We start from the raw sequence: 23497 nt of genomic DNA on the forward strand, positions 1-23497 counted from the left end.
GCCTTCAAAATAAGATCATGAGGAATAACGTATATTCATACATGTTCTTGTATAGCTGCGTTTACATGCTTAATTCATAGTTTCACATGCTAATGCGTAATTTGTATGTGCAGATTAAACGGTGTTTTTGTTTAATCTAAGGGATACTCTTATTTTGCAGAGATCGGCCACCGGAAGTGTTATTGTTGCGAGATTGTTGTTGCTCACAGAACACAGGCTTGCCTTGATGCTGTTGCTGACTAATGACTATCCGCATGCACCGTTATTCCAGTGCGATCATCGCAGTAAACAGAAGCAGCAGCTGCAACAAGACACAGAACCACGGGAACATCAACACTGTAAGGCACTCTCTCTATGAGTCTATGTTGCATTAATATGTTACATTTTACAATAACCGATGATCGCTTTTTTGTACACTTTTGTACAGCCTAGTGAGTGTGTTATAGTGGGACTGGGATGGAATGGAAGATAGACATACTTATTCGGTCATTGATTTGGTTTTGTGATCAATCAAATAAATCTGTAATATACAAGATAATTTCAGATTTCAGAGAGGGAGGGAAATACTAAATTAACTGTTAACTACATTAAAACATTTTGCAGGGGCGAGTTGGTAAAGGGGGTGAGTCAAATGTTGACAAATCTTCCCTTGACCCTTGTTGAGAAACACTCAACAGGGTGTTGTTGAGTGTCATGTATGTTCTCTCTCTCTCTCTCTCTCTCTCTCTTTTCCAGAAAGCAGTGGAGTCATGATGGGGCGTGCCACCCTCCCCCTCCTCCTCCTCTTCGTCAGTGCGTTGTCCTCCCAGGCCCCGGACGGGGCCGCGCTCCAGGGGTTGACCGCCGGCCTGGGGGACTTTGCAGCTCGCCTGTATCGCTCTGTGTCCAGCCAGACTGATGACAACGTGCTGCTCTGCCCTCCGGTGGTGTCGTCTGGTATAGATGCGCTAGTCATGGCCGGCTCTGACTCCACCAAACAGGAGCTGCTGCAGGGGCTCGGACTCACGGGTCCGGACGCACAGAACGGTGAGAACGCACCAGGTAACCATGGAAACCATAGAGGTTCAGGTCCAGGTCCGAGACCCCTAGGGGGTCCTCAGTGTTACTAGGGGTAGACTGTTGCCTCTCGCAATTTTCAAATGCTTCCGTCATGTCATACAGTCTGGAGGAATACTAGACAACTCACCCCGGTGAGTTTGTCTTCACTTTCTGACATGGCGGGGTGAGTTGTCTGTACTTTCCGCTGGGGCGAGTTGGTAAAGGGAAAAGACGGACAGCTCGCCCAACAGTATTTGGACAACTCACCCCAGTGAGTTGTCTTCACTTTCTGACATTTATTTAACAGCAGAATCCGGTGGAACACTGTTAGAGCGTCTCTCTCTCTCACTCTCTATGCAGCATTGAGTGGGACGTGTGTGTGTGTGCGTGCGTGCGTGCGCGTGCACACACACATTGAGATACATAAGCATGTGAGAAATTACAAGTGACCTTATATAACCACTCAGCCATCTTGAGTAAACAAATTAGGTGAGGTCCAGGTAATATTAACATATCTATGGCCAAATTGCCAACACAGTCTTACACATTTCTTCAGAAGTTTATCTCACACTCTCTCACACACACACACACACACACACACACACACACACACACACACACACACACACACACACACACACACACACACACACACACACACACACACACACACACACACACACACACACACACACACACACACACACACACACACACACACACACACACACACACACACACACACACACACACACACACACACGAATCAAGATAAATAGGATAAATAATTCAGCATACTTATACAAGGAAATGAGTGGAATCACTCAACTCTCACCCCGAGACAACAAGTAGCCTACTTAGAAATTGTACTAACTTTCCACCACTGGTGAACAACCGGGCTGTTCCTCTGAGAACTTCTCTGTTGAATACTGATGGCTTGTGTTTTTTCTCCCTGCATCCACTAGGCTAATGCAATTTAGCTGTGACCAAATTGTAGACACCCAACAATGGCTGGGTTTCCCAAACAACACTTCTTACACTATGGTGTAAGAAGTGTTGTTTGGGAAACCCAGCCATTGTCATTTATCAAACTAGCAATATGTAAGTAGGCCTATCTATGTAAATTATGTAAGTAGGCCCTATCCATATAAATTAACAATATTAAAACAATATTTTTCGTGTCATTAACAGTGTTTGTTGTTTGTATTTTTCTGTTCCAACAGTCTCAAATGCATTAGGTAAGAAAGCATTCATATTTAAAAGCCCCCTCTGATTGGAACAATTTACCAACAGATATTCGAACCATTTCATCTTTTAATATTGTCAAAGGTGCACGGTCTTCTTATATTACGACCACTTGTACATGCCCATGACCATCTCACTCCATTGTATTCATATATTCATACGCCATTACTTTATATACTCTCATGTAAACAACGAACATACAGTATGTTATAAGTGCCGTTTGTCAGCTTCCAAACAATTGTTGACAAACTCACTGATGCACCCCTTCTGTGGTTGTAGGCGTACGCAGGCATAAAGAAGTCCAATGTGCACAGGCAGAAATCATTTTGCTTTGCTTTAATAGAAAATAAAGTGCATATATGACATTCTTTCTGTTCTCTTGGCTCACATTCTTTCGGTTCTCTGTGCTACTGGTAAAAACCGTGTTTCCACGTAGGTGCATAATTTTCCCCCCACACCTGTCCATAATTAAAGCCTAGGCCTGGGAGGCGTGCCCGTCTGTGCCCAAACAATAATTCAATTAGCCAACCATCAAAATATTAAGGCTAAATAATAACAGAAATAATAAATCAGAAAATACACCTGTGAAATGGCTTCTACATTCCAGCCCCTAATTGTGCATAATATATAAACACAATTACAAAATACATTTTTAAAGAAGCCATTACACAAAATAAACATTGGGTGTGTGGTATGTTTCATGTAATTAATCTTGACTGAATCTTCTTTTGTTGTCACTGCAAAAGAAATAAATAAAGAGAAAGACTAGAGAAAAGAAAAATCAAAGTTATTAGTCTTCAGTCTGTTCTCTCTGGTGCCCTCAATCGCAAATTATGGAGCTTGTTGACTGACAGGCCCTTCCAGTGTACTGGTCTTCTGGAGAAGGCTTGACATAGCCCTCAAGCCACCACAGAAAGTGAGACAAGGTCTGTGTCCCTTTCCTGTGTCACAACTACAGCGCAGCCTTGCTTGCTTCCTGGGAAGTCAATGAGAAAAGATGTGTATTCTTTTTTAAACTTTCTCTTCAGGGCGACGCGTTGTTTCAACATGTCAGCCTGCTCCTCTGAAGTCCTCCTCCATGAAGTCGTGCTGCTTGCTTCTGAATGATAGACCACCATCCACCATCATGTTTGCCACGAAGTCAGTGGCCTTCAGCCCACGTGAAACATCATCGGCTGGATTATCCTTTGTGCCAATGTGCCTCCACTGGTCAACGCTGGTAGCTTCTCTTATGACTGCTGTTCTATTTGCCACAAAGGTGTGGAACCTCTTAGTTTCGTTGCTGATGTACTTAAGTACTGTTGTACTGTCTGTCCAAAAAACAGATTTTTCCAACTTCAGTTGCAACTCCTTTCACAGCATCCCATCAACTCCAATGAGGGAGTTTGTGAAATCTGGACCTTGTAGAAGTTGGCAGTTGAGTGACGTCCCCTTGTATACAGCTCCGCAGTCAAACACAACTCTTAGTTTTCCTTTCCTAGGGTGATAAACTCCATGATGTGGAATATACCACACTTTACCATCGTTTCTTTTTAATTGATCCTCTGGCACAATCTCTGCATAGCCTTGATCAATTACATCACTCAGAAAGGATGTGTATTCCTCATGAAATGTCTCATTTTTTTCAAATTTTCTTTTCAGGCTCACAATACGCTGCTCTGCTATGCAGCGGTTGTTGGGCAAGATGGGGGTTTCATTCTTGAAAGGTAAGTCAACAGAATAATGACCATTTTTCAACACAGATGAGTTATGCACAATGTTCATGAATTTAACATCCTCTCTTGACATTTCAGCTTGTTCTTCAGAGGTCTTCTCGCTGAAGTCATGATTATACTGTTGAATGATCAATTCCTCTAGGTGTACAATAGAGATTCGATTTGTGGAAATAGTAGAGTAGCCTCTCTTGCTCATACTGTCATTCAAATTGCCACCTCGAAGTGGGCCATTCAGAACCCATCCTACTTTGGTCCTCACTGCATAGGGACCATCTTCCTGGCTGTTAATGACTTCCCATGGTTCTATGACTTTAGGAGCATTGGTCCCAATGAGTAGATCGATGTCAGAGTCAATTTGGTGTATTTTGATGCCACTCAAATATGGCCATTGATCAACATCCTCCTGTCTGGGAATGTTGCTCTTACTCACCGGCATGCTGCTGTGGGTGAAAACCTCAGGCAAATCAACAAAATCATCATTGTCCAGTGCAGACACTTCCAAGCCATACACTGCATGTGTAGAAATAGTCTTTGACTGCCCCATAGTTCGCAGCATAATGCTGGTCCTTTGTTTTCTGACATTCAATTTTTGGGCAAGGCTCTCTGTGCAGAATGTTCCTGAGCTGCCAGGATCCAAGAAGGCATAGGTTTGTATGATTGTGTCACATTTTTTGGATTTTATCTGGACTGGCACAATTGAAAAGGTGCAATCATCCTCACAACCAGCCCCAATATGACCACATAATGTTGGTGCAGTAGTTGCATCGCTAACTGCTGGTTCAGCCTCCTTAGATGGCTCAATTTGTTCAGAGAATTTTCTTTTGTCCTCTCTTTCAATGTGGAGAATGTCTGGGTGTTGTTCGCTGCACACATTGCAAGTCAGTCTATTGACACATGTTTTGTTAATATGGCCCTCCTGTTTTAGGCAGCCGAAACATATCCCCTTCTCCTTAATGAAGTCGATCTTTTCCTTGTGTAATTTTCTTTTGAACTGGTAGCACCTTTCCAATGAGTGATTGCTCATTTTGCAATACAAACAGCCTTGGAGTGGGGGAGAGTGTACCTTTTCCTCCACCACAGCAACATTAGTGCCAAAACTGCTTCCTCTGTGGCTCTTCAGACCCTGACTGGGGGGGCATGCACTTCTACTTGAGGAAGCGAGTGGGGTGTCCTGTATGTTGCCAAACAACGGATCTGTGGCTATTCTGACCTGCTTTTCAATGAACTGGACCAGATCATTAAACATGGCCCTATGACCTTTTCGCTCTTGCAGGTCACAGGCAGTGCTTCTCCATCTTTCCCGCAACTTATATGGCAACTTTAAGACAATGCTCCTCATGTTGCATGGTATGTCCAATTCTCTCATATGCATGATTTGTTCTGTTGCATTGCAACATCCACGTAAAAAGAGAGAAAAAGCTTGTAGTGCCTTGTCATCATCACTTTTAATGGGTGCCCAACTGAAAGCCATTTCCATATATGCAGAAGTGATTTTTTGTTCATTTCCAAAGTGCTCTTTCAAAAGATTTTTTGCTCTTAGATATCCTTGTTGAGGAGGCAGATGCTGACAGCTATGCACTATCTCCTTTGGCTGACCCCTGGTGTATTGTTCGAGGAAGTGCAAGCAATCACCAAAATTGTTAGTTTTCATTTCAACACCATTTTCAAAAGCTCGCATAAAGGCATAATATTGCAGAGGATCACCATCAAACACAGGAATAGTTCTCACTGGAAGAGCAGATGAAAGATTCTGTTGAACTAATAAAGAGGTTATTTCATTCTGTTTTTGCATTATATTGACAATGTCGTTCTGACTGTGGTCATACAGCACTGTGGCTTGAGAACCTGGCACCAGCTGTGCTGGTGTAGTAGAAACCCTGGGCAACATTTCAGTGTCATTGGTAGGAATTGTTTCTTGAGCCTGGGAATAAACAGTTTGTGAATTTGTAATTTGCATGTTTGGTCTTTCTTTGGGCCGGACAACCTGTGGGAGAGCTACAGAGTCAGTTATTAGAGTCATGTTGTAATTCATCTTTGCAGGATTATAAACTGTTGCATTAGGATTGAGCTGTTTGGTGGTTTGAACATTATTGTCATAATAAGAGTGCATTCCATTGGATGATCTTGAGCCACTCCTTGATGCATTTTCCTCCAAAACATAGATTTTTGCATTAAATGCTGCCAATTCTGTGTTGAGTGTCAATTGTTCCATTTGTCTCCTCAAATTTTCCTCTTGAGCCTGCAGTTCATGTTGTTTCTTTAAAGCGATGGCTTGCTCCATTTCCTTTTGAGCCTGCAGTTCATGTTGTTTCTTTAAAGCGATGGCTTGCTCCATTTCCTTTTGTCTCCTCACATTTTCCTCCTGTACCTGCAGCTCATGTTGCCTTTTTAATGCGGCAGCACGCTCCACTAGGGCTGCCTTTTCAGCCTGAGCTTTGACAAGAGCAGATGATGTCGTTGATGAAGTGCGTGAGGTTTGGGACTTGGAGCGGGACTTAGCCTGGCTTGGGACATTGGAAACACTGTCATCTGGTCCTATGTCATCCTCGAATTCTGTTACATGACTAGCAAGGGTTTGTGATGATTGACCAGCCTCAGAAAACCACCTTTCCACATCTTCCATAAATGCACAGTACTTTCTCTTTTTTCGTTCAAACCATTCCTTTTGCTCATTAACCTCCTCCTCAGTCAGAGGTAACGTCAAAAATGCATCATATTCATTACTCATTTCATCAAAACATGTTTTCAATGTGTTCAGCTCAGATTGCATTTTTGTGACATTCTCATTGGATTTCATAAGCACTTTGACTCTTTCAATGTACTGGCCAGTGTGTTTGCTTTTTGTTTTTAATATTTTCAGACAGTTTTCCTTTTGCAAAGCCATGCCTTTCTCTGTTAACTTTGGGGTCCTTTTTTCCAATAGTTGCGCACCATTGCTGCTCACAGGCTTCATGACATCGGACATATTGCAAATTCCCTTTTTGTCGCACAATAAAGTGCGGTGCAAATGTAAACTTCAAAGAAAGCGCAGCCGCGCTGTTGACAGTTCACAGTGTCCGGTTCAGGTGCAAAAAAACGCAAAGCAAATGCCCAAAATACAGTGCAATGCAATGCAGTGCAAAACAGGTGTTTGTGTCACTAATAAAAGTCCGGCAGTGACAAAACATCAATAATAATAACGGACGGCAATGCAGAAAACTTGTCACCAATAAAAGTCCGACGGTGACAAAACATCAATAATAAAACAATGGACGGCAGTGCAGCAATTGTCAGCAACGTGTCACCAATAAAAGGTAGCAGTGAGTGACCCCCGAAAAATAAAATAACTCCAGTAGTTATTTGCCGTTTTCCTGTACAGCCTTTTCGGTGTTTCGTTACATAGAGACACACGGGGACTACAAATTCCACGCCCCCAAATGAGACAGCGTCCCCACTTCTGGTCCGTTTCAACTGTGTACTGCAGCTGCCAATGCAATCCCTATGAGAGGCATCATAAAATACCCTTATTTCACTGGTTCATTACTGAGGCTGTAGCGATTTATTTTGTGTTCGAATAATGTGTCCCATATGTTTTATTTGTCCTTTTTAATGTCATATACCTGCCATCTCAATATACAACCCACAATGTACTATAATATACTCCATAAGATTGTAAAGACTGCTAGCATCGGATATATTGAAGTTTCCCTGACGTATGATTTGTACGTCACGCATTAATCCTTATAAATACCGCTAGATGCGGCATTCCCCAGCGACGGATCGAGCGACCACGACGAGCGTGACAGAGTCCAGCGTTGTAAACGGTTAAACGGCCAGTCTTCATCATGCCTAAAGTGTGCTGCGTTCCTCTTTGTAAAAACAACAAAGAAAAAAAACCCAGACTTGATGTTTCATCAACTTCCAGCTGATCATGAAAAGAGACAGAAATGGCTGCACCCATCCACTAGTAAAAAATATGTGAAACCATCCAGAAGAAGTTTGTGAACTCCACAAGTGGTGGAAATTAAGTATTCAAGTGAAGCTTATGAAGGTATATGTCACAGTGAAAATAGCCTTGAAACTTATGATAGTCAGTCATGACGCAACTTCACCCTGTCTTTAGTGCCTTGCTACATTTACAACGTTTAAGTGTACATAAGCGTTCAGATTTCAAATATAAGTGCTCAACCCCGGAGCTACGGATGTTATACATTTGCACGTTTATTAGCACCCGTGTAGTCCTTATATTGTTCAATAAAAAGCATTTTTCTCCGACGGCTGGCCAATTTCTAATTTTTTCGCTATATGCTTTCAATACGTGCCCTTATCGGTTGGGAGGTGTATTGCACTCATGCATTATTATAACCTTTATAGAAAATGGTCACCGATCGGATTAAAATGCATTTTCTTGAACAATACGGGATGCACGGGTGTTAATAGCCGCCCGTTCAAAATTCTAACATCCGTGTCCCCTGGGGTGAGCACTTTATAGGCTATTTGAAATCTGAACGTTTACAAATGCACATAACTTAGCCAGGCGCTCAAAACAAGGCAAGTCACGCCACGACGCACGTGAAGGACGAGCGTCATGTGAACCATTAATCTTATCCTACTGAATATGATATAGATTGACAATATCAAGAAGTCAGGCAAAATCATCTGAGGAGCATATGCTGCTATATAGGATTACACAGACTGAAATTGACTGCCTGAAAAGTAATTTATTATATTATTCTTCATGCATGAAGCTCCCAATTCCCGTGAAATTGCAATATATGGGCTATATAAATAAATACCCCATATATTGTAATATGTATTAAATTGATATTTTATTATCTATAAACCTGGAGAATCCACTAGATAGTTGACAATATCTGGATATGTCACTCCTGGCCATTTAGTTGGGTCATTTTCCCAACTACTTTTAGGCAAATCATATGGACAAATTGATAATCCAACAAGTTTTATTTTTTCTTTGTATAAAGAATTCATATACGCCTGCATGTTCACACCATGCACCACAAATACGGATAATGTATCTTCAAACTCGGCGGCGCTTGGAACGTCACTTATAAGCGACAGGTAATCAGTCTGTCAACTCAGCTCTGCTCCGTTAACATTATGGGTAACTCATTCAAGTGGTAAATTAAATGTGAAACAAGTCATCTATTGAGAAAACAAAAAAATATGTTGACAAAGACACTTCATACATTTGGAAATATATTTTTATTCAAATCAATATAGTCTTCAGTTCATGTTGTATTATTTTAAAAGTAGGCTAACTACAGTGGAATTTCAATTGACTTCTATGGGCTGGCATGCAGTACACTGGTCTAACGGACCAGAAGTGGGGACGCTGTCTCATTTGGGGGCGTGGAATTTGTAGTCCCCGTGTGTCTCTATACCATGGGCTTGATATTGATGAGGCTTTGTGCTGCGTGCTGCGCGTCCACTTGTCAATAGTTTGAGTTTGTTTCTTGTCGTTGCACTCCTTGCAGACTCCAATCCTCGATCCGTAGGGCCTTTTCAAATTAATTTTCTTTGTGAGTCACCAGGATGCCCAATTCCTGGTTTAGAGTCCTCTTCAAATGGATCGGTTTTTACTGTTATAAGTGCCGTTTGTCAGCTTCCAAACAATTGTTGACAAACTCACTGATGCACCCCTTCTGTGGTTGTAGGCGTACGCAGGCATAAAGAAGTCCAATGTGCACAGGCAGAAATCATTTTGCTTTGCTTTAATAGAAAATAAAGTGCATATATGACACTGACTGTCTGTCAGTAGCAAACTAGCAAAGGTCTCATTATGCAATATCCATGAAAATATGTTAGGCACTTAGGAGATACTTAACTTGTCAATGTGTCAATCTGAAAGTCTGAGGTGAAAGTTTGTGTATACAGCATAAGGCATAGGTGAACTCATTGTATGACACTGTAATTGCTTCATTTTGCCACATGATAATTCACCATCAAACCGTAGAGGGTGACTTTACATCAACTTGTCAATGATCTGAAGAGAAAGCTGGAAGCCTCTCATGATCACATTTAAAATATAAACAGTCAGAAATACGTCCTAACAACAAACTGGAGGAGTTTATCTGAAAACAAGGTTTTAATGTACATAAAAACAAAAGCCCATGGGGAATTCAGGTGTCATAGCAGCACTGCAGAAAGCATTCAACAAATCAAAATGATAGCATGGGATGGATAGCATGGTGTAGGCTACAAAACAATGTCTACATATCTCTGCTATCTGGAAGAAACCGTGTCCAAAATGTTCCTTTTTGAAAAGAAAAAGCATCCAGCTCATGTGGAGTTTGGAGGTTTTTGTCAAAGCGCATTTTAATATTTTTCATTGGTTCAATATCTTTTTAACCAGCACACGTAAAGGATGTAGGTCGATTGTGGAATAGTTTTCTGGCTACGCGAGACTATTGAGCTAGCAACAATAAAGTTTCCGGTTGCCACTTGCCTTCATTGATTGATTGATTGATTGATTGAAAAATGTATTAACAGTTTGCAGAATTACAGTACATTTCAAGCACAAACTCAATACAAAGGCTGTTAACTGTGAGTGGACGACCCAATTAAGCATTACACTTGTTTCCAATAGGGTCCACAATGTTCAATTCATCAAAAACATTTAGAGACGTACAAATAGACACTTCTATATAGACAAAGGACAGAACAGGAATTCATCATAAAGGAGGTAAAAAGGGAAAAGAAACATATACAGTGAGGGAAAAAAAGGGGTGGGCGGTGGGGGGGATTCACGTTCAGCTCCGTTCATTTGTTTGTTTTCCTTGGGGGAGCTGCGTTGGGTCCCCAAGTCGGCTCCGTGGCCGTACCTTGAGTTGGCTGTGTGGCCGTGACCATCTCTTGTGTTGTCCTTGTGTTGGGTCCCCAAGTCGGCTCAGTGGCCGTTCAAAATAAGATCATAAGAAATAACGTATTTTCATATAGCTGCTTTATTAATGCATAGTTTTACATTCTAATGCGTAGTTTTAATGTGCAGATTAAACGGTGTTTTTGTTTAATCCGAGCAGGATACTCTTATTCTGCAGAGTTCGGCCACCGGAAGTGTTATTGTTGCGAGATTGTTATTGCTCACAGAACACAGGCTTGTCTTGATGCTGTTGCTGACTATATCCACATAACAGACTAGCACCGTTATTCCAGTGCGATCATCGCAGTAAACAGAAGACAGAACCACGGGAACATCAACACAGTAAGGCACTCTATGAGTCTATGTTGTATTAATATGTTACATTTTACAATAACCGATGATCGCTTCTTTGTACACTGGTCGTAGCCTAGTGAGTGTGTTATAGTGGGACTGGATGGAAGATAGACATATTTATTCCGTCATTGATTTGGTTTCGCGATCAAACCAATAAGCAGGCCCTACGCGAGACGCATGATTATTTCTTTCTTATAACAAACACGAGTCAATTTATTATAGTAGCCTTGCTTGGACCAAGACTATGCTATCATAGATGTAGGCTAGCCTAGTATTAGTAGTAGCCTAGTATTTTATAGAGTCTGACTTTTGCTTTCCTAGGCCTATATATGACATGCAAAAATGTAAAAAAACGATCAGATACATCGATATAGTCTTCTTGATGCCGGCTGGGGCATAGGCCTACAGTGGTTTTACTGGCAACCCATGCGTCAATTATTCAGCTGTTTGTTTATTTATTTATAGGGTGCTATATGTTTCGGGTGAAGTGACGCAGCCAGTTTTATGTATTATTTATTTATTTTACATTTAATGTAGGCTAGTAAGGCTATACGGAGCAAATTATTTCGCGGTATGTTTGACACTCAGTGTTGTCGCAATATTTGTTGTAAATGGGAATGTATTGATTAATTAGGCTAGCTAGCTAGAAACAGATGGTAAAAAAAGAACATCTGTTCGGCGGCAGCGCCTTTCTTTCAACCATGGCATCCCTGTTTGGGCATGACGCTCGTCCTTCACGGAGCAACTTCCCCACTGTTTTGAGCGCTACATTTACAAAGGTATTCGTGTACATAAACGGTCAGATTTCAAATCTAAAGCGCACACCTCCGCGGGCAACGGATGTTGGAATTTTGCACGGGAAGGTATTGGCACCCGTGCATTCGGTATTCTTCAATAAAACAACATTTTAATATGATCGGTGGCCATTTTCTCAAAAAGTTGTAATTTATCAGAGTGCAATACATCTCCTGACCGATAGCGGAGCGTAGTAGAAAGCATTGCGAAATAAAACTGAGAAACTGGTCGGCGCTCAAAACAGGGTGAAGTCGCGTCATGACTGTCATGATTATGACCTGATGTTTCAGGACTATAGGCCTATAGTGTAGTCATAGCAGAACGATGCGTTGTGACTCTTGTGAGCTTATTTCTGAAAATGGAACACATTTTATAATCAATAAAAATAGTTAAATTAACTGTTAATTAGCACCCTCCGTGTCTTTATAGAAGGGATGCCTATTTATAGCCCATGCTCATCTAAGCTATATGCACAGTAAGTAGCCTAGTCTACAGCCTTCATTTTTCACATATTCCAATAATTTCACATCTCCAGTGGTTCTCAGACATTTTCGTGTCAAGGAACCCCAGATTAATATTGTACTATTTATTAGACCCCCATCTGGAAAGATTTTGTGCCATTGACCCCCATACACAATTTGTCTTGCTACTGTAAAACCTTTCAAAAGATATTAATATTATTACGATTATTTTTTATCATTTTTTGAAATATATATTTTTAGAAAATACACAGCTCACAGTCACAACGCGTTGTTGTAAGCTGGCTGGGGACCCCGACTGGAATGTCCTCAAGGATCCCTGTGGGTCCTCAGAGAGAACCACTAGCCAGCCAATACGGAAGTCCTGGCTGTCTTCAAAATCACACCCCTGACCCCTGCGTCATGTAGATTAAATTATCCCATTAAAATAAAATAAAAATCCCATTGATGACTCTAACATCCCATCATGTAATACAATAACTGCTACAGATCTTGTATATCTGCTATTTTTGGCAAATGTTGACAAATCTTCCCTGGTTGAGAAACACTGACTACATCATGTATGTTCTTTTTTCCAGAAAGCTGTGGAGTCATGATGGGGCGTGCCACCTTCTCCCTCCCCCTCCTCCTCCTCTTTGTCAGTGCGTCGTCCTCCCAGGCCCCGGACGGGGCCGCGCTCCAGGGGTTGACCGCCGGCCTGGGGGACTTTGCAGCTCGCCTGTATCGCTCTGTGTCCAGCCAGACTGACAACAACGTGCTGCTCTGCCCTCTGGTGGTGTCGTCTGGTATAGCGGCGCTAGTGGCCGGTTCTGACGGCTCCACCAAACAGGAACTGCTGCAGGGGCTCGGACTCGCGGGGCCGGACGCACAGAACGCATCAGGTAACCATGGAAACCATAGAGGTTCAGGTTCAGGCCATGTGACCCCTAGGGGGTCCTCAGTGTTACTAGAGGGGTAGACTGTTGCCTCTCGCAATTTTCAAATGCTTCCGTCATACAGTCAGAAGCACAGAAGCTCTGATCATGAGTAAAATATAAAGCGGAAGTGTCCGTTTCGTCTTTACAGTCGTGCAAATCTATCCTAATATAAATCGAAACCATCTAAGCATATATATAGCTTGCTGCTTAGCAGGAATGGAAATAAAAAAATTAAATGTAATATATTTTAAATATATTTTCGTGAACAGGTCGGAAATCAGTTTCAGTTTATTTGTATTTATAGTGCAATATCACCCCAAGGGGTCTCTGTGCACTTCACAACAATACACAGCAAAAAAGGAGAAAATGCAATAACACAATAACAAGCATAATACGATGTGTTAATACACATGGATGACATAAGTACCATGCGATGGATAGGACACAGTTAAAGATAGTCCGAAAATCCATTAAAATAGCATAGGTGCTCACGGGGCAGAGCACGGTGAATATAGTGATTTCAGTGAAACTAGGGGGAACCATAGTGCAGGGAAAAAAGATGCGTTTTAAGTCTAGATTTAAAAATGTCTAGTGAGCCCCCAACCGTTATTTTATTGTGGTATGTGACTGTGAGTTTTCCAGCAGCTTCCTTACTCGGATTTCGGGGATGTGTAGTTCCAGACTTCATATAGCATTCGGAGATTGTGGAATAGTTGTCTGGCTACTAGGGGGCCTCCAAATCTCCAAAAAATAAGGGCCTAGGGGTCCCTCTAGGCCCTTATTTTTTTTACATTAGCCACTTGAACCCTCGCATCTCTGATCTGAGCGGAGCATTAGCCGAAAATGGCAGATCTACAAGCAGATTTGGCGTCGTGAGCTTGAAGATTGGCTATTTTCAGCAAAGAGGGGAAGCTCTAGAGGCGGGGGGGGGGGGGGGGGGGGGGGGGGGCAGACCGAGTACAGAGCCAACAGTCGATTCAAACCACGTGGAAAGCCAACAGCTTAATCCATTGAGACCTGGAACGCATCCATGTCACGTTAGCGTTTAACCACATTAACCATTAACCCATTTTTGGCGGGAACCCCTTTTGGTGTTTTAAACATTATGTTATAATTTAGCTATTGAAAAATAGCAGATCTACAAGCTCATAGCGCGCCACCGAGTGGCGCGCTATGAACTTGACCATCAAACCGTAGCTATGACATTTTTGAAAAATCGTTAAAATGTGCCTCAAATCTTTCCGAAAATTGTCATGATTTAGAAAACTTTTTTTTTAAAATTTCGACGTCAGGCCTGAATGGGTTAACAACTAAGCAAAAGGGAATTCCCTGTAGCCCGGGTGAGATATTAGACTTTCAGGCCATCAGGCTAAGGTTGTGCAACCCTGGGTTGCCAACCCACCTTTTGACCTCACACAGGGATTTTTGGCCAAACCTGGATTTGAACCCTGGTCTCCCGTGTGGAAAGCCAACATCTTAACCACTAGGCCAAAGGGAACTCCTTCTAGCTTGGGGGGGAGATATTAGACTTTTTGGCCATCAGGCTGCAGGTTGTGTGAGCCACTCTGCTACATGTACACTTTACTGCAGTTTAGACAGGGCAACAAAAGGCAGACTAAGCAACAAAAACACACACGAGCACAAGCTGTTTTCACCTGTAGGCCTACCTTTGAAAAGACAGGATATACTTGTCAGCCTCTTTTGTTTTTCACTGTGACTGCAACTGTTCAATCTGATGTTAACAAAATATTATAAAACAATATTAAATATATGATACCTTTTCAATGTGGATTAGTGTAATTGATGCATAAGGGCGGCTGTGGCTCAGGATGTAGAGCAGGTCGTCCAATGATCCTTGGGTCAGCGGTTCGAATCCCGGCTCCTGTCGATTTCAGTGAAACTATAGGGGGAACCATAGTGCAGGGAAAAAAGATACGTTTTAAGTCTAGATTTTGGACACTTGCAGATGATTATTTTCTAAGTGTCAGAGTTTGGAAGCGCTTGTTATCAGTAAAGCAACCTTCTGCTGCCTCCTCCATTATGTGCAAATCAAAACAGGTGGTACGCATCGGCCATTCTGTGATCTTCAACGAGCACTTTGAGAACTTCAACACTTAGAAAAAACATCACCTGCAAAGTATTTCTTGACAGGAAGTAGCTCATAACATGTCTACGGTGGATATTTATGAAACAAACACTTTGCAGATAGAAAGCGGATAATTCAAGCTTTTCGTACAGCTGCAATGTTGGCTAATACTGGTTGACTACTGGTCCTTGAACCCTTAATAGATTGTATGCATATTAGCTGATGACAATTAATCTAAATAAGCTGTGTTTGTGTGTGTGTGTGTGTGTGTGTGTGTGTGTGTGTGTCTGGGCGTGTGTCTGGGCGTGCGTGCGTGCGTTTGTGTCTGTGCGTGCGTTTTTGTCTGTGCGTGTGTGCGTTGCAGCGCTGTTCCAGAGCCTGAGAGACGTGGTGTCCGGCTCCGGGGCGTTCCCTCTCAGACAGGGCGTGGCGGTGCTTCCGTCCCAGCCCTCGGTGGTGTCCCCTGCCTACCAGGACGCGGTGCGGGGCCCCTACGGCGGCACCGCCCAGACCCTGACCTACAGCTCTCCTGACGCCGGCAGCACCGTCAACAGCTGGGCCCGGGGCCAGACGGCCGACGGCGTCAAGGAGATGGTGCAGACCCCCCTCGACCCCCAGACCAAACTGCTGCTGGCCACCGTGGCCTTTTACCAGAGTAAGAACACGACACGGATAGCCTTTTTTGTTTTCTTCGTTGTTTCATGGTTTCACTGTACAGATCTTCTAAGAGCCCACTTTCCCAAACAGTGCATGGTTTCAGGACCCATTTGTGGGTCGTGGACACATTTTTATGGGTCCCTAAATTTTTTTGTTTCCTACAACAGTTTCTTTATTGTTATAATTTTTTTTTTAAATCAAAAAAACATTCCCAAAAAGAAAAAAGCTACAGTTTTCATGAATCAATAGCAAAGTAATTTCTTGAACAAATACAATAAAAATCTAAGAAATACCATAAATTCGAAAACAAATGTTTAAGAAGTAGTGAAAATAGCCGATCTACAAGCTTCGCACCGCGTTGAGAGCTCGTAGATCTGCTATTTTCAATAATTTGAGTCCCAGAGGAATGTCTAATTTGTCTTTTGGCTCACAGGCTAAAAAGTTTTGGAACCACTGTTCTAGAATATCTGTAGAATATCTACAGATATTCTACTGTTAGGTTCTATATTATAGCATGCTTATATGATCCTTGATGACTATTTCTATGTATTTGATGTATTACCATGTGTTGTTCTTGCTTACTGTAAATCGCTCTGGATTAAGAGCGTCTGCGAAATGCCTAAATTGTAAATTGTATTGTCTCAATCCCCACTAGACTGATTTAGTTTTTAGTCATAGAGTACAGAAGTCCTGACGTCCCTTGTTCATCCACCTGGTTCGCGGAAGTCATTTCTCTATTGGAGAATAACATTGGGTCCTCTTAGAATTGTCGTCTCATAAAAAAGAATTGTGGTCCAAAAATACACAAAAAGATATTGTCAGGGAAGTACCGGTAGGCTAATGAATCTATTAGTCTGATTAAGTACTTAACCCTGTATTATACTTTGTTGCAGAATGGCGGTGACTTAAACATTAGCAAAAACAAAAAGCCTCCCTGGCAGTGTGCACCAGTTTGGTGCCAATCAGTCCTTTAGGATAGTCGCCACCAGATGGCAATGTACAGTTAGGAAGATAAATGTCTTCAGCTGGTGCTGCAGTTGTCTTCTCTGTGTGATGCATGGATGCTCCAAAAACAAATCTGATGTTATCTTCTTCTTCTTCTTCTTCTTCTTCTTCTTCTTCTTCTTCTTCTTCTTCTTCTTCTTCTTCTTCTTCTTCTTCTTCTTCTTCTTCTTCTTCTTCTTCTTCTTCTTCTCATCATGTGCAGGCAGTCTTCCATTCAACGTGTCGCTCACGCAGGATGAGAGGTTCTACGTGGACAAATATCACATCAAAATGGTAAGGGCCTGATACTACCCGTTATCTTCTCAGCCATTAATCAAATCATTCCAGAAGCAGTATTTGATTGATTGATTGATTGATTGATTGATCAAGATTCAAGATGTTTATTGTCACACAGATGTATAAGTACATGCATTGTGACAAAACTTAGATGCTCCATAATACACATACATAAAAACTACTAAACTTATCGAAAATTAATAACCCAGGTCAGCATACAAGGCCGTAATACCACAGGAAAGTTTAACAAATCGATTTGACCACTTCAGACCTAATTTATACTATCTACCAGTCATTCTCAAACTGTGGGACGGACTTTGGGGGGGGGTTCCCATAATTATGATTAGCTTTAATGTGCAACATTGTTTTCTCACTCAACAGTAAACAAACCAACATACAGTATAAGTGTACTACACACAGCCAGGGTATCTGCACATTTATGACAAACAAGAGTTCTCAACAGGCCTGGCCTGGCCGGCCCTACCTGGTTAGATAGTGTACTGTACAGTAAGCTGCAGGAAATGGGGTTTGGGGGGAGTGGTGGGAGATGGGGAGTGACACGGAGTAAAGGTTGTCGGGATTAGGAGTCGAACCCTTGATACACTTTCAGGCTGGATTAGCAGCCTAGTATAGGTGCCGAGACCTAGGCTGCTGATTTTTCTTTTTTTTATCAAATCGATCAATATTATATGATCAATTATGTTTATTCCTTTAATAATCGGATTAAGATGGATTAGTTTCGACTGACCGTTCGTTGCACGTCACACGCCGCAGGTTCCCATGATGTTCCGCTCGGACAAGTTCCACCTGGCCTACGACCGGCTGCTCAAGCTGGGCGTGCTCAGGCTGCCAATGACGGACGGAGCGGCCATGCTGGTCCTGCTGCCCGACGAGAACGTGGAGCTGAGCTCCGTGGAGGAGCAGATCACCTACGAGCAGGTCCAAGGATGGCTGCGACAGCTCAAGAAGACGTGAGACTCATGCTCACACACACACACACACATGCACGCATGCATGCATTCATTCATGCATGCACATTGCACACACGGGCCGGGGCGGCCGTGCACGTGCGTGGAAAGTAACTAAGTACATGTACTGAAGTACTGTACTAATTTTTGAGGCATTTGTACTTTACTTGAGTATTTCTAATTGCCAATACTTTTACTTCTACTCCACTACATCTCAGATATTGTACTTTTACTCCACTGCAATTATTTTAAACCTACAGTACATGTAGGTATTTATTTACATAGTAAATGAGTTAATGCCCCAAAAGCAAAAAGTGACACTTTGTGAGCTTGTAGAAATATGGTGAAATTAAGTGTGTGTGTGTGTGTGTGTGTGTGTGTGTGTGTGTGTGTGTGTGTGTGTGTGCGTGCGTGCGTGCGTGCGTGCGTGCGTGCGTGCGTGCGTGCGTGCGTGCGTGCGTGCGTGCGTGCGTGCATTGTGACAGTAAACTGGAGGTGCAGCTCCCTCGCTTCCAGTTGGAACAGTCCTACGACCTGGGGAGCATTCTGCAGAAGCTGGGAATCTCTGAGGTATTCCAGGACTCCGCCGACCTGTCTGGCATTGGAGGAGACACCACGCTCAAACTCACACAGGTGAGTGTGCCACGCACGCACGCACACACACGCACACACACACACACACACACACACACCTAATAGATCGTGCGTAGTCTATATTTGCCAAATATAGAAGTGATGAATGAGGTCAAGTCCGGTCTGTCATCCAGTCCTCCAGGTTGGAACAAAACAAACAATGCCCCCCCGACCCCGTTACCACAATATTATTATTATAATTAGAAGCCCACAGGCCACGAGAAATGTCTGACATGTTGTCCTCACTGTGTACAGCAGAGCCCCAACTAATGACCCATTGTTCCACCATATGGCCCGTGTGTGTGCTATTTAGGCCAGTGTTTCCCAAACGTTTTCATGTCAAGGACCCCCAAATTGACACTAATTACTAGCCCGCGGACCCCCATTTGAAGACATATGCCAGGGACCCCCATAAGAGAAGATTTGTACGGCTCTAGCAGTGATTCTCAACCTGTTTAATTCCAAGGACCGCCCAGTTTGACATGCATTATAGTCTACGGAAGCCCATTTAATGGCTTTTCTATCTCTGGGGACCCCCCCCATTTATAGTGTAAAATCAATTGTGTATTTAGCCGTGGACTGACTGGGCCCCCGTTAAGAGATACTGTGACACTGTGTGTTTCCTGTCAGGTGATCCAGCGGGCTGTCATCAACGTGGACGAAAGTGGTTCGGCAGAAGGCGGCGCTAGCGGTGTCTTCAGCAGCCTTCCCCCTCGTCTGACGGTGAACAGACCCTTCCTCTTCCTCATCTATCACCAGCAAACATCCAGCATCCTCTACATGGGCCGCGTGGTCGACCCAACCCAGAAGTAGTAGACCCAACCCAGAAGTAGTGGACCCAACCAGGAAGTAGACCCAACCCAGAAGTAGTAGACCCAACCAGTAAGTAGACCCAACCCAGAAGTAGTGGACCCAACCAGGAAGTAGACCCAACCCAGAAGTAGTAGACCCAACCAGGAAGTAGACACAACCAGGAAGTAGACACAACCAAGGACTATTGAAAGAGGACGGGAAGCGAAGACCGTACGGTGGACTCCATGTTGCTCCCTGGAAGGAAAGAAACATGCGCAATTGAGACCAAGGAAGCTGAACGCGGAAGTGTTGGCTGCATATAGCCCATTGCGCATGTTTCTTTCCTTCCAGGGAGCACAATGGAGTCCACCGTACGGTCTTCGCTTCCCGTCCTCTTTCAATAGTCCTTGGACACAACCAGGAAGCGCGCATGGAATCTTCTTAGCGTTTGAGTAAGGACACGCTGTGTATCGGCCAGTAGCCCCTTTGAGTGGCTGACGTGAGGCAAACGGTCTCGCCCAAAACTTGATTTACTATTCTGTGCCTGTCGGGTTGCAACTCGAACTGGGGCTGAGTCGGCTAAGGGAACTTTGCGACGTTCGACACGGCAACCTGCACGCTTTAGCTCGCTCGGTGGTGTCTCTCGTCACTCAAGTTCGCTTGAGACGGCGCCCCTCCGTCGCAGTCTAAAACTGTACATTATCCCACTACTAGTAGGAGGGGGGCATGACCATTTACTCGAAGATTCCATGCTCGCAACCAGGTAGTAATTAAGTCAACACTAACGTGTCTTTATTGACACTAAAATGAGTTTTTCTTCTTCTTTTTATTTTTTTTGGGGGAGGATTGCACATTCCATTCCTTCTGTGAATAACCAGTGTATATATTTATTTCTTTGTTGAGGTGGATGGTGGTGAAATGGTAGCTTTGCAGGCCTTGTTTTTATCTGTTTAAAAAAAATATCTTGTAAGTCATTAGAAGAACCTGTAATGAGGTACCGGCAGTAATCCTGGTCTCTAAACTGCCTGATGGAGGGGAAAGGAACTGGTTGCAATAACGTGTTCCTTCCATTCGCTTACGTCCAACCGGGGGAAACTCCCCCCTGTCAGCTGAAAAGAAGCAGCTTGGACTCCTCGTGCATTGAAAGAAACATGAGTTCAGTCCGATGCTCTCCCCAGGTTGGCGGAGGGGAGTGTGGCGCCCAGGATTACATTTTCTTTTACACTGGGTGAAAACAAAATGGGTTACAAAAATCACGGGGTAAAAAACAGAGCCTGCAATGATGTTCCACACCTCATCTGAGTGAATGTAAATGACCAACTCTTAACGTTAACTGCTACTTGCTTTACTTTGTGTTGTCATGGAATAAACATTCGTTACATTTCTTAAAAGTTTACAAAATACCAATGTAACATTAGTTTACACGTACCAATTTGCTTGTTTACGCTACGATAGCCATCCTTACCCATGCTACTAGGCTACGTATAACCACTGTCACCCCTGTGTGCAATGTGGGAGGCTTGAATGCTATCCCAGAATCTGTAAATAGTCCTATAACTATACTTAAACTCAGCTGTGTGACATAAATAAATATAATGTTCTTTATTAAGACACTGCCGCGGCCCAACACACACACACACACACACACACACACACACACACACACACACACACACACACACACACACACACACACACACACACACACACACATTGAAGACGTAAAACGGCATGTTATTACAGTTCATGTTGTAATCACAGTCAATAAACACTGCTAAGAAAACATGTTGGTGTCGGAGTGGAGTTATTCATGCTTGAATGTTCCCCTGTGTTTTGTTGAATGTTTGAGCGTTTGAGTGTTCCCCTACTTTTGCCAAATGTTTGACTATTCTTACAGAATGTTGGTCTATTACACCATGCCCAGCAGTGTTGATTTCGTCGACTGAAACTAGAAATGTTAGGAAGGCACTAGTGGACAAGAGATCCAGTATAAGTCATTTTACAATTAGTTGCATGCTGAAAATAGCCGATCTACAAGCTCACAACGCGCCGCGTTGCGCTGCGACGCGTTGTGGGCTTGTAGATCGGCTATTTTCAGCAAGTGAAGGAAAAAAAACATTCATTACGACGGCATCAAGGCCCGCCAAAATACATTTTCTTCGACTAAATCAACTGTAGATTTAGTCGACAAAAATCTTATGATATTTAGTCGACTAAAACTAGACTAACACTAAAAAGTTCCATGTGACTAAAATGTGACTAAAACTAAATGAAAACTATTCAAGAGACTATGACTAAAACTAAAATTAAAATGTGCTGACAAAAACAACACTGATGCACAGAGTGTTGGTTCAGTAACAACAGGGTCTTCTCTGGCATGTCTCTCCAGCTCTTTAGGAAACCTTCAGGATACCATTATCATCCAATCAGGAGAGGGAACTCTCACAGCATACATAGTACATACAGGATAAAAATAAATAAAAATACAGAGAGCACGAGTAGCAGACACATTTGGAAAATGAAAATATTTTTTCTCTCCTAATTGGATGAAATTGGCTGTTTATTCTGTTTATTAAAGGGAGCTGGAGAGACAGGGAGACCCCTGTTACTGAACAAACACTATGGAAATTATTAATGTCAGGACATAGACATTTTAGTTTCAACCAAAACAAAATCACTTACACTGCCTCTGATGTCTGGAGCAGATTGCCAATTACAGAGAGAGAGAGTGTGTGTGTGTGTGTGTGTGTGTGTGTGTGTGTGTGTGTGTGTGTGTGTGTGTGTGTGTGTGTGTGTGTGCGTGCGTGCGTGCGTGCGTGTGACGACCCCAGCTTACCTCTGAGGATCTTTTTCGCATTGGGGGGGCAGACCTTGTCCTCAATCGCCATCTGTGTGAACTGCTGGCTGCCAGCGTGCATGTGAGTGGAACAGTGCACGTGAAGCGGTGATCACAGCACATAGTGGAGAGAGCAGTCAGACGTGGAAGAAGTACTCTGTCTTTTACTTGAGTAAATGTAGCAGTATGTTGGCTGGTGGGCAGAGACCTCTTATCTCCATACTGTACGGGAACCCCTTTTGGTGTTTTATGTTATACTTTAGCTATTGAAAAATAGCAGATCTACAAGCTCAGAGTGGCGCGCTATGAGCTTTTAGGTCTGCTATTTTTGAAAAATCGTGAAAATGTGGCCCAAATGTTTGAATATATTCTTTCAGAGCGAACATTTTTAACTCAAGTCTTTGCTTCTGGTGGGTCCCTGGAACAACATGTTTTCAGATGGGGGTCGGCGGCCAAATACTACATATATTTTTGGGGGTCCTTGACATGAAAATGTTTGAGAACGAATGACATAGAAACATGGGGTTTTCTGAAAACTGTCAGGATTTAGAAGACATTTTTTTAGAATCATCCTCAGGTCTAAATGGGTTAAAAAAAATAACGCCTTGATCATTCTACAGCGTCAAACAAACGCGGCAGGAAGCGGCACAATTTGAGCTTGTACGTAGATCTGTTACTTTTGCTATCTGTTTGATTTGAATCCTGAAGAGTGACAGGTTTGGACATGCAGTATTCCACCCAACAGAGACGGCATACCACAATGTGGAAATATTCAAATAAAAGGCCTGCATTATTCAAGGAAACATTTTTTTTGCTTGAGTAAAAATACAAAGGTATCG

General features: G+C 42.9%; 1 protein-coding gene across 7 annotated transcripts; it reads left to right on the plus strand.

Annotated features, from left to right (window-relative positions):
• Positions 1-222: 222 nt before the first annotated feature.
• On the plus strand, positions 223-21607 carry LOC306940668 (protein Z-dependent protease inhibitor-like). 7 transcript variants are annotated; one of them, XM_079525779.1, is made up of 9 exons: positions 223-338; positions 13067-13369; positions 15856-16146; positions 17356-17426; positions 18204-18400; positions 18883-19030; positions 19661-19825; positions 19866-19896; positions 19951-21607. In XM_079525779.1, exons 2-8 carry the CDS (start codon positions 13081-13083, stop codon positions 19881-19883), a joined length of 1179 nt encoding a protein of 392 aa, XP_079381905.1. In that variant the 5' UTR covers positions 223-338; positions 13067-13080; the 3' UTR covers positions 19884-19896; positions 19951-21607. The 7 variants fall into 7 exon arrangements, with proteins under 7 accessions (XP_079381905.1, XP_079381906.1, XP_079381903.1 ...); XM_079525780.1 differs by having other exon boundaries at positions 19866-19916; positions 19988-20030; XM_079525777.1 differs by lacking the exon at positions 19866-19896 and having other exon boundaries at positions 19661-19865; positions 19920-21607.
• The last annotated feature ends 1890 nt before the right edge of the window (positions 21608-23497 follow it).

The sequence above is a fragment of the Electrona antarctica genome (genome assembly GCF_951216825.1).
Source record: "Electrona antarctica genome assembly, chromosome: 17".
Taxonomy (NCBI): Eukaryota; Metazoa; Chordata; class Actinopteri; order Myctophiformes; family Myctophidae; genus Electrona; species Electrona antarctica.